Consider the following 12173-nt stretch of genomic DNA (forward strand, 5'->3'; position numbering starts at 1 on the left):
CTCAGAGTTTTACCCAAAATGCACACAGAGAGAATGCATTCTCTTTTCATCAGTGGCTGTGTTCAGTTATGAAAATCCAAGTAGAAAACTCACCATGCTATTCAATTTATTGATGGTTTTACTTTATTATACCCCGCTTTTCTCTCAGAAAGTGGTGGTAGACAAAGGTGGTTGACTTCTAGACCATATAGGCTAAAGTTAAGAAGCTATATATGAAATGTTACACCATATGAAAAGCTAAAGGTGATAAACTAAACTATCAGGGAGAGAACTGTGCTCATCCTTTCTCTCTAAAGTCCCTTTTTCTTTAATACATTCAAAAACATGCTCCATCTGCAATCTGAAGCAGCGTAGTCCCCAATTGCACTACACCATCTTTGTCTCTTTCCAGATTGTTTTAAAATATTTAGCAGGAAGACCCATTAACTCTGCCATTCTATTTTCAGCAAGACTATCATTCTTTGGCTCAACTAAGGTCTTTCTAGGTACTAGGAAGGAAGACTTAGGGGCAAATTACATGATACATATGACATCAGTCAGGACATAGGTGTCCAGCTAAATTCATTCCCATACATAGGATTGATGAAAGTGTTGTGTGACTCCAAACACAGCAATGGGGAGAGGAAGTGGTTCAGACTTCTTTCTGCCCCGTTTTCACCAGTAGAAATGTGCAGCAGAGGGCCTGTTTCTGGACTCCACTGTCTGTGCTCACTTTGGCAGCACATATACTAAAAAAAGATTGGAACTCCACTGCCATGTGGGGCAACACAACATTTCCAAATTGACAAATTGTAACAATGAGTTGGGCTGAGCAGGCACCCATATCTCAACTCATGTCATATGTATTGTATATTCTGGCCAATGTTTGGACAAAGTGTAAGGCCTGATTCCAAAGTGATAAAATAAATCCTTGTATCTGAAAGACAGAGGGAGGAGGAATTCAGATTAAGACCTCAGTCTTCATCATATTTGAGAAAGTCAAACATTATTCTGCCATCCCCCTTCTGCAGAACTCCCAAGGCACTGTATGGGATCTACAGGTCAATATAATCATAGCTGACATTTCTGGTGTCATGAAAACTGTCTGGCAATAGTGGTTGGTGGGGGGGGGGGGCGTGTTGTTACTTGGAAGAGTTGCTGACTGATTGGGACAGAAAAGTGGCCTGGTCCTCTGCTGCCTTTAAGAGCAGCTTGAGGTATAGAAATCAAAAGCTTGAAGCTTTTCACAGTCTGAACAGAGTCCATCTTACAGACATTCAGGTGGGAATAAGATTGCCAACTGGACAAGGGGGAAATTGCCCCATCCCTTTCTTTTATCTGATTCATTTTTACTCCTCTTTAATCTTCAGTGGGGACCCCAAGAGACCTACAACCAGTGTTCCCTCTAAGCTGCGGAGTCTTGTGAGCAAACATTCTGCTTTGTGAGCAAACATTCTGCTTTGTGAGCTGCTGGCATTAAAGTTGTGAGCTACTGCATAAATTATTGTGCTCTGGGGTCATCATTCCTGAGCTAAGACAAAAATGTGTGAGCTGGAGGCTAAAAATCTGAGAGCTAGCTCATGCCAACTCAGCTTAGAGGGAACACTGCCTACAACATACGTGGAAACAGGGAGTTGCAGCTTTATATGATGTGAATTTACCCGATAACTGCTTCCGGATCAAATTTATATTCAAGGAACAACTTACATGAGTTCCGCAGGGCCTGTAAGACAGTCCTCTTCCGGTTGGCATACACCTGACTGGCATCTGAATATTTTAAGGAAGACTGTGGGGTAGCACACTGATGAATTGCATTTATTTTATTGTGTAAATTATTAATGTTTTTAAATTCTTAATTTTATTGTTAGAATGTTTGTGTTGTGAGCCACCCTGAGCCCGCTTCGGTGGAGTAGGGCGGGATATAAATCGAATGAAAATAAATAAATAAACACAGAACACTTTTTATATTAACAACCCTAAATGGGAAGGCATCCAAAAATGCTGCAAAATTCTGTAGAGCTCTGACATTCCCCCCACACACACACACACACACATACACTACAGCTATGGGATACTATTTTTGAATGTTCACTTGTGCTTCTACATGTGCAGACTTCCTGCTAGTAAAAAGCTAGTAAACAAGAACAAAGAGTCTTACCAAGACCCCCATTCTACATGCTGGTTTTCTATAGTACAGCTCAGGGCTACTTCCAGGTTTTGGGAGGCCCCAGGCAGAGAGCTCTCAGGGCTCCCTCTCCTCCTCTGCCCATCCTCCTGCCTGTGTGTCCTTGGCTGGCCTGCTTGCAAGACCACCCACTGCCCATGTTCACAGTCACCTGCACCACCCACAATGCTTTCCCTGCTGGAATGGGTGGTATGGTGGTAGCAAGTGAGTGGGTGGTGGGTCAGAAGCAATGGACCTCTGCAAAACTTTGGCCCTGGCAGCTGCCCCACCTTAGGAGATGTTGTGGCTGGCCCTGGCACTACTTTCCATTCCATCATTTTTCTGCCTTTTTTTGCAGCATTTGTGAATTTAAAGTGGAAAGGGATAAACTAGAAGCCAATGAAGCCAAAGTAGTTGGTTCTCTAGGATTACCCTAATAACTTAATGGTATATAACCGTGGTTAAGCAAATGTTCCTATTTCAATTGTCAGTTTTAGACCTGTAGAGGCAATTCCCTTGAAAAAGACTACTTTAAACTGGGTGAGAATCAAATGTAATGTCTAGGTTCCAAAGAACCTGAGGCTTAAGCAAATGGGCCTTTGATTTTTTGTGTTCCTTTTTTTTCCTTCGGAACAATAACCTCCCTGCATTCTATTGCAATCTGCTTTTGAAACTCCCTGCAGTTTCAAAAGTGGTTTGCCATCTGGCATGGAGGACTACGATTCAAGCAACTCAACTCCAAAGCCTCCTTGGGCTTGTGGAACTTCTTATGCTCTTCTTTGGAGCTCAGCCAGTCATCTCTTTCCTACACAGCAGCTGCTGTTTGCTCACACAATGCTTTGCAGCCATTTCCTGGGTCCCTCTTGCAGTTTCCAGTCTCACTTCATATGTTGGTATTTAAGACATGGGAACTGACATATGAAGTTACCTTATATTGAGTCAACTAGTGGTCTCTTTAGCCTAGGGTTGTTAATTCTAATTGGAAGTGGGTCTCCAAGCAGAGGCTGTTCCATGGAAGGGCTGTAGCTCAGTATCAGAACATCTGCTTGGCATGCAGAAGGTCCCAAGTTCAGTTAAAAGTATCAGGTAGTAATGTGAAAGACAAGTGCTGAATTAAACTCTATGGAGGCCTCTAGGCAGTCAAAATCTCAGGGGGGCGGGGCTTGCAAATTATCTCAGAGTTGGAGTGCCCGCCCTGCTGCCCATGGCCCTCACTGCAGGCACCTTCTTTAAAAGCCCTTTTACTAAGCAGTGGGGAAGAGGCAAAGGGAGGCAAACTTGGTGACACCACCAGCAGCAGTCGTACCAGGCAAGTAGGGCAAAGAGCAGCTCAGTTGCTGGCTGCTCATGCAGACTGGGAGAGCTGTAAGCAGGGGGGAAATGGGGGTGGGGAGCCAGCTCAGGGCTCCTAAAGGCATGGGGGCCCATAGGCCAGTGCCTACTTGGTCTAATTGTTAACCGAGCCCTGTGAAAGACGGGGCACTTGAAGAATTGCTGCCACCCTGAACAGACAAGACTGACCTTGAAGATCTGACTCAGTGTTAGATGTGTTGAAGATCTTTTAACTCAGCAGCTGCTTGGCACCCTCAACATGCAAAATGAATGTGATGTTGCTGAGCTATTATCCTTCCCCATGAATGCTGCTGAGTACAAATTTCACTTCCATCATATAATTTATGAATGATAGGCCTATGTTTAAAAGGGAAGACACACACACATGGCCAAAAAAGGATCAGGAATGAATCTGCTGACAATGGCTATGGTGTGACTCTGGGCATGTCATTGATATGTAGCATTGTTGTACCTGGAACATTTTTTTCTGGGGGAACATGGCAGAATGGAGTTCTGGAACCTCTTCATGGAAACAAAATTCTCAAAAAAAAAATGTGTAAAAGTTCATGAGGGGCACCCATGTGTTTTTTCCTTCATTTTGAGAGTTCCAGCACCTCTTTTTTTAAAAAAAACCTGGTTGTACCTATGTTTTTTCTAGGAACACAAACTAAGGGTTGCAACTGTTTTAAAATACTGGTGTTATTGATTTTATGTGTACCTTTTGTTGTACATCGCCTAGAGCCCGGCATTGGCTGGGATGAGAAGATTCATACTTATTATTGTTGTTGTTATTGTTGTTATTATTATTATTATTATTATTATTGAAACAACCTCTACCAGCAGATCTGGAAAGATGTGGCTCCAACTTCCTCTTAGAACAAGGGTTGTCTTTCACTGTACAACTGCTACTGTTGTTTTTCCTCTTAAGTATAAAGTAGCCCTTTGCTGGAGGTTTCAAGTTCCCCTTCTGTCATGGATTGGTTATTGATTCTTAACAAAAGAGGCTGAGAAGTCTGAAAAGCAACACACCACCTGCGAAGCAGTCCTGATTGCCTTGCCATGTGACCATAGCCTCAGTGGGTCAGTTCATACATGCGTGGGCCTTCCATGACTCTTCACCATGTGATGGCTCACATGCTGAATGTGTGAATGGATGCCATGCAAACATTTTGTGTTTGAAGGGTCATCAAGGGATACTGCTGTTGTGGTAGTGGCACAGTTGGGATGGCTCATTCACACCTACATGTTCCCACCTGTCAACACAATCTAAGTGTGCATTTATACCGAGATCTTACTTCCTGCTTCCTTCTTAAGTTGTTGGAAGTAGAAGTGCCACTTTTTGTCGCTGCCTCGCTGGGCAAAGCTCCTGTGCCTTTAATAAATGAAGAATATGCAACAAATGGATGCATTAGCCCCACCACCCACCCCCAAGCACTACATCTCCAGGGGGTGGGTGGGTGTGAAAGCTTCACCTGTTGAATTTCTGTCTGTTCTGAATACATTAATCTGGGCTCTACTGAGTCAGACCAGTGTCAGGATCAGTGTTGTCTATTTTGACTGGCAGTAGCTCTCAGGTGGAGGTCCTTCATGTAAACCTGGAGATGCCAGGGATTGTACCTGAGTTCTTCTGCAAGCAAAAGCTCCAGGAGACCCAGGTTGGAATTTCCACTCTGTCATGGATCCTTGCTGGATGCCCTTGGGCCAGTCACAGGCTCTGGGTGTTGTTGTGAGGATAAAGCGGAGGACAAGTGAACGAGTGAGCTGCTTTGGCTCCTATTAGGGGAGAAATAGCAAGTAAGTAATCAAATATTACGGAGCTATGGCTCCTCTGTGCCTAACATGCAGGTTTTATGCACAAGAGCCTTGCGAGAGGAAAAAAGATGGTAACCCAAGTTGATCCCGCCTTCCTGTTTTTTTAAAACTGACGCCTTAGACCGCGCAACACAGCGGGGTGCAATGTTTTCTCCATGAGTCAACAGGCATAAAAGGAATTGGAATCATCCCGCAGAAAGTCCTTTGCTTTACTTTTCCGTCACACCGTCGAAGTCTTCCCGGAGAGCAGACGGCTGTGCGCGAAGCCCCCGCATAGACGGCCGGTGCTATCCCATGCACAGTTACTCCCGATTTGATTCCATTGAAACTGGCAGGTTGCGTCTTGAACAACTGTGCGTCGGATTGCATCAAAAATCGGTGCACAGGGTCTTCGTGCAGATCCGTCTGCTCTCCGGGAAGACTTCGACGGCGCGACGGAAAAGCAAAGTTGAGGGCTTGCAAACAGGGATCCCGGCAATTCCCGAAATCCCGGGCTCCCCCCCAGGCTTTCCCCCAACCCGTGCTTTGCTTTCCCAGGGAACTACAACCCCCAGCATTCCGAGCGGCGAGCTCGCCCGTCGACTCCGGCGGCTACCTGCTTCTCCTCTCCAAAGGCGCCTTTGGCAGCCAGTCGGTGGGAGTTTAGCGCAGCCAAGCGACCGACCGGAGCCACTTCGGACAGCAGCAAGCAGCAAACGAGCGGCTGCCGCTCGCTCAGCCCAGGCAAGCCTCCCGCTCGGCAACTTCGGGCTCTTCTTCGCCAAGAGCCTCCCAAGCGGGACGGGAAGGTGCCGGGGAGGGAGCGAGCCCGCCAAGAAGCGGGAAGTCGTCGGAGAAGGGAGATGAGGCGGCTCGGGAGGCTGCGATCCCGCTCCCTGCCGTCGCCAGTGGACAGCCGGAGAGCCGCCGCCGCCGGATCCCCCCCTTGGACCCTCCTCGAAGCCCCAAGGCGCGGTGCCCGCGGGCGGGCTGTGGCGACCCTCCGGGGACTACTGCGTGGCTCTGGCGACTCGGCTGCTGAGCCCCAGGGCGAGTTGGGGGAGTGGTGAAGACGGACGGCGGCGAGGGATCTCGAGGCGGGGCTCCAGAGCCTTCGCCTAGGCAAGGCAGGCGGCTGCCCGTCGGTGCCCTGGCCGATGCCGGCTTTTGGAGCCCCGGAGGCGCCCGGAGTGACTGGGGAGCCCTTCCACTTGTATGGCTGGGAGCGCCTAGCGGCGGCGGCGGCGGACGAAACTGAGGCGGCAAGGCAGGCGGGGAGAAGCGGGCTTCTCCAGGGCGCGCCGGTCGGTCCCCTGGCTCTCCAGTGATGTGGAGGCTGAGCGTGTGGTGGCTCCTGAGCAGGGTCTGCCTCTTGCTCCTGCCCCCCTGCGCCCTGGTGCTGGCCAGGGTGCCCGGCTCCTCCTGCCACCCGCAGCCCTGCCAGATCCTCAAGCGGATCGGGCACACGGTCCGGATCGGGGCGGCGCACCTGCAGCCTTGGGCTGCCACCACTTCGCGAGAGGGCGCCGGAGACTGGGGGGCGCGCAATGACATCCCGCTCGCGGGAAGCCCTGCGGGAGAAGCAACTGCTGGGGGCGGCCCCGAAGCGTTGCTGCAGACGCCTGGGACGACGGGCTGGAAAGGCTCCGGATGGCAGGGGAGGTGGAGGATCGGGACCGGCCTGAGGAGCAGGGCGCACTTGGAGGCCGGGAACCTCGTCGGCAACGGGAGTCGCGACCGGGAGCTCCCGCCCTTGCTGCCCAGGGAGGCGCTCCTGGGGGCGGTGGAGAACCTCAACCGCGTCAAAGGGCTCCTGCCCTACAATCTGTCCCTGGAGGTTGTAATGGCCATCGAGGCCGGGCTGGGCGATCTCCCGCTCTTCCCCTTCTCTTCCCCCAGCGCCTCCTGGAGCAACGACCCGGTCTCCTTCTTGCAGAGCATCTGCCACACGGTGGTGGTCCAAGGGGTCTCCGCCATCCTCGCTTTTCCGCAGAGCAGAAGCGAGATGCTAGAGATGGACTTCGTGGCCACCGCTCTGCGCATCCCCGTCATCAGCATCGTGCTCAACGAGTTCCCCCGAAAGAGCCAGGTAAGGACCGGGGAGGGGGCGCCCAGCCCGGTCGGAGCACGCCTGGGGGGTCGCGCCACTGTGGAGGTTGCGTGGGATTGGGGGAGGAAACTTGTTCGAGGGAGCCGCTATCAATATGTAAGACTTTCGAGGGAGGGGTGGGGGAGAGGCTCCCGCGCAGACTGGAGAGCTCAAGCGAGTCTGCTTTAGTTTGCGCTTGGTTCGACGGAATCAGCACCACGGACAGCGCACCGCCTAACCCAAGGCTTTGGTAGGCAAAGACGACTCCAGTATTTCTCCCTGTCCAAGTATTCTCTCTTTGCAGCCCGTCTCGATTTTTTTTTAAAAAAAACAAAGGTTGGAGGGAAAGCGCTCGCTTGTGCGTTGGCATTTGCTACACTAGCTTTTCTCCCTCTGCTATTTCCTACCCACTAAAGAGATTAGCTTCACTTGGCCAAGACGCTGGCAATCAGGGTGACTGTTGTTCCGGGTCTGGTTCCAGAGAATGAGAGGACAGGCTTTTTGCTTACTTAACTTTGAATTCTGATAATCCACCTAACCCAAACAAGACCGCTTGATAGATCCATTTCGTTTTAACTTTGGTCTGAACGTGTCTGCCTGCTGAAGACACTTGTGTCGTTTCTGAAACTCATGAAACTTTTAAACAACTCGTCGTGGATCTCCCTTAAAGTATCTGTTCATCTCCTATTCCATTTATCTAGGAATCATTTAATGTATGGGTTAAAGAAAGTTAGACTGGTTGTAGCTCATACAGTCAACTCTGAATGTGTCTCTCTGCAGGTACAGACACAGAAAAACAGAGAGTGATATATGGGCGAGAGTGAAATTCAGATGCATTATTATTTGTGTTAGTATTTTATAACTTTTACAGCAATGATCACTGCAGTCTTACAGGGCAATCCTAAACAAAGTTACATCCTTCTAAATCTATTGAAGTCAGTGGGCTTAGAAGGCTGCAACTCTTCTTAGGATTCCACCATTACTTAAAAAGCAGGTTTGGTCTATCCTTTAACAAGGAACTTTCCCAGAAGTTTTTGTGCTTGTTAGTTTGCTTGCATTTAGGATATAGAACTATGGTAGAGCAACAAGCCAGAGATTACAGATCTGACTCAGATATCTTTGACCCAAGGAATTGATGAGAACAGCCATTTTTTAAGTTTTACCATTTTATAATCCAAAAAGGACACTTTAAGTCAGAAAAAGCTATTATTTTCCCCATGAAGAACTCAAGGACCAAGAACACTAGGCACATTTAGTGATGACTATACTCCACCGTACTCAGTGGGACATACCTGAATAGACATGCATAGGATAGGATACATTTGCAAGTAACTGACCTCAAGAATATATTTTGTGTGTGGAGGAGTGGCAAAGAGTCAGGGAGAGAAGACAACATACAAGCTTCTATATAGAGCACTGGTTATTTCTTCCTCACATCCTTTTTAGCTTCCCCTCCCCCAGTTTAACAAATCCATATGCATGGGTCCACATGGAAGCTCAAAGAAAAACTGTACTTGTGGTTTTTTTTTTTAATTTTCTTTTTTACAGTTCATGGCTTGTGATCCATTAAGTCAGTCACCTTGTCTATCAGACATAATAGCCTGCCACATAACCACTACTGGCAATCCCAAGCAGGCACCAAAAAAGAGAGGAGAGGTATTAAGTCTGTTGATGTGGGACCAGTGGGCTTCACTCAGTTCAGTGAGTCCTCAGTTGAACAGATGTGCTACCAGTCCCATCAAGTCTATCCCTAATAGATATACAGCAGAGAAGCGGAACTAAGGGAGTGTCACAGTCAGAGCGATCTGGTGTTGAGCAGTCCTGCTACTGGAGAAAAATGCAAAATTTCCTTGTGAGATGTGGAAAAAAAATGAATGGGATGTAATATTGGACATATTTGATCTCCACACCAGATATCAACAAATAGAAAACAGGAAGCAGGTGTAGTGCACTCATTAGTGTGTGAGATTAGAACTGGAGATAAACATCTTCAATCCATCACTCTGCCATGAAGTTCATTGCGTGGCCTTGTCACTCCTTCTCAGTCTGACTTACCTCAGAGGCTTATTGGGGGAGGGGGATTATGTTTGTCACCCAGAGGTTCTTGGGGGAAGGACAAAATGGGAATTTAATAGACAGAATGATCCTTTTTTTTTTTTTAAAGATTCTAGGTTGCCTGAGCCAAATGATGCCATTTTCCATGCCTTTTGACCATGCATCATTACATGCAGATATATTATTGTAGAAAATTTCATTCTTTATAATGTGCAGATATGCTTTAAGTACATTAGATATCACAGCAGTATGGTTGCTAATGGGACTCCGAATCATGTGAACCCAGGCTGTGCCACCCAGGCATTTTTTTTTTCATTTCAAGGATTTCTGGTTGAAGCCCCTTACAGCCATGGCAGAGAAAACATTCATCATGGAGGTATTTCTCTGATTGTTATGGCTGAGCTGAACCCTGTGTGCAATAATCCCAGCAAACAACAACCAACTTAGCTGTGGTTGAGCTTCCCATAGGCAACCAAACCATTGGAATAACTATGAACTGGACTTGAATTTATTGAAAGAATGAAACGTTTTGCAATATTTCTGCATGCGGCTATGCATTTGACACCAGGAGCAATGCAAAACAGTACAAAACAAAAACAGCAAAACAAAAAAACAGTACCTTACTTTGCACTGAAGTCGTTCATATTGTTTCTTTCATGAGGCCAGCATGTGGTTTGCCCTCTCGTGGTTCTGCATAGACTTTCCTCTCTTTGTCCTCTATGTGCTGTCCAGAGGAAGAGCTGGCCAGGCAACAATAAACTCGAACTATATATTTAGAACCTGATGAAGCTGGTCGCTGATGCACCCCTTGTTTGAGTAATCTGGGATGAGGCAATTGGGTTGACTGTTAAAATGTACAAAAATGGACACTGGAAACAAATCTGCCAGCATGTGTACTAAACTAAGAGGTCATCTAAGGACATAAGTCAGCCTGCTGATCCAGGTCATTATGTATAAGGAAGCAACAGGAGATCTATAATATAAGGGTCTACCTTATACAGTGATGCCAATAATGACTGCTGGAGCTCTGCACTGTCTACTATGGCTTGCTGTAGCTCTCCAAGCTCTCTACTCAGCACTTGCCCTCCCAAATAGCCAGTTTTGTAAACAATGTTATATATGTATCTGAAGAAGGGAGCAGTCATTCATGAAAGCTCATACCCTGCCAAGATACTTTTTAGTCTTGAAGGTGCTACTGGCTCTTTTCTATTACTACAGACAGACTAACATGGCTGTCCATCTTGATCTAAAGCTATATATGCACAGCCCTTGCTGATGGGGCTGGACTGTGGAATCACACATGTGCAGTTTGCATGCTATTCTTCATTGAGCGAGCAATGTGCACACAGAGGTTTGCATCTGTGAACATGTAATCCTTAAGGGGGTCAGGACATGGTCTTCTAATGTTTAAGCCATTCAGGGAGGTTAGTGAATTAGCTAAAACATGGCAATAAAACAAACGATATGCATTAAACATCTGACAGCGATTACATAAAAAGGCCAGCAGATCAGCAAAAAATGACAGCCTCCAACCAGCCTCTTCCAGCAGCACAAACGTCCAAATGCCTGCAGAAACCAGTAAGTCTTTGTGAAACGGCGCACTATCTCATCTTTCAGAAGCTCCATTCCAACCTTGGGGCTACTGCAGGAAAGGCTCTGGTCATCTCAGCAATAGCTCTAGCCCTTTGGGCAACTGGCTTTTGAGTGGGGGACAAAATGAATTCTCTCATGACGGGATCTGAGTAAAAGAGATTTGTCTTGTGAAAGCTTACACTCTGGAAATTGTATTGGTCTTTAAGAAGTTACTCTTCTTCTGGAGACCAACACAAAAAGCCACCTGAAACTATGAATATCTCAGTAGACCTGAAGGTGGCTCATGTGGGAAGAACTGTCCCGATTCATTACAAGAACAAACCCGGAGATACTCCCTATATCCTTGTAGCTACTATCTTTCCAGTGTGTAATCTGAGCATATTAGTCAGTCTGGAGACAGGAGAGGGAGGAAGGGAGTCTTGCAACACTGCAGCTTTAGCTTGTTCACCAGCTCTCTGGCAGAGTATTGATTGGAGCTGACATCTGGGGAGCAGACCTTTGTTCCTTGGAGGCTGGAAACTCCTGGCAAAAATACTTTTCTAAGGTTGCTTGAAGGTGACAGCAGTGAAAACTATCTTGGTATATAATCACTGTCAAAAGTTTCGATTCAGGGCTGGTCTGACTGGCACTGCAGAGTAGCTCTCTGCTTGAGTGGGGATGATTGATGCAGAAATGGAAAGTGTTACAGAACATTGGTATGCAGCGCTTCTTCTGGCACTCTAGAGTGTGTGGAGCATGGCAGAGATTGAGGATGAGTGGGCTTCACCCTGGGACCTTAACAGTCAAACAAGACATGATGGCATCTCCAGGTCTGACCCAGGGAAGATCAAGTGATTTTAAAGTTCTGCTGTCAAGATTGGGCCCTCACAGCATGATATAGTGGGGTGTTCTTGTCTCCCCTACACACCCCTTCAAGTGCCAAAATCCTCCCTCTACTGTAGGTATTGCATAGGGTTGCCAACTTCCAAGTGGGGACTGGAGATCTTCCTCTATTACAAGTTATCTCCAGATATTTTCTCCGGTTCCCCTGGAGAAAATGGCTGTTTTGGAAGTGGACTCTTTGTACCCTGCTGGGGACCCTCCCCAGACCCTGTACTCCCTAGGCTCCACCTGCAAAGTCTCCAGGTATTTCCCAAGCCAGAGCTGGCAGTCCTAGTGTTGTATAGGGTT

At 47.4% G+C, this 12173-nt stretch overlaps 1 protein-coding gene across 1 annotated transcript in view; it reads left to right on the forward strand.

Moving 5' to 3' along the window:
• The first annotated feature begins 6533 nt into the window (after window positions 1–6533).
• The window catches only part of GRIN3A (glutamate ionotropic receptor NMDA type subunit 3A), a 150762-nt gene continuing 145122 nt past the window's right edge, over window positions 6534–12173 (forward strand). Inside the window, exon 1 of the mRNA XM_060237134.1 lies at window positions 6534–7355. Coding sequence (XP_060093117.1) covers window positions 6594–7355 — 762 coding nt within the window. The 5' untranslated portion in view covers window positions 6534–6593. The remainder of the gene's footprint in view (window positions 7356–12173) is intronic.

The sequence above is a fragment of the Heteronotia binoei genome, chromosome 4 (genome assembly GCF_032191835.1).
Source record: "Heteronotia binoei isolate CCM8104 ecotype False Entrance Well chromosome 4, APGP_CSIRO_Hbin_v1, whole genome shotgun sequence".
Lineage (NCBI taxonomy): Eukaryota > Metazoa > Chordata > Lepidosauria > Squamata > Gekkonidae > Heteronotia > Heteronotia binoei.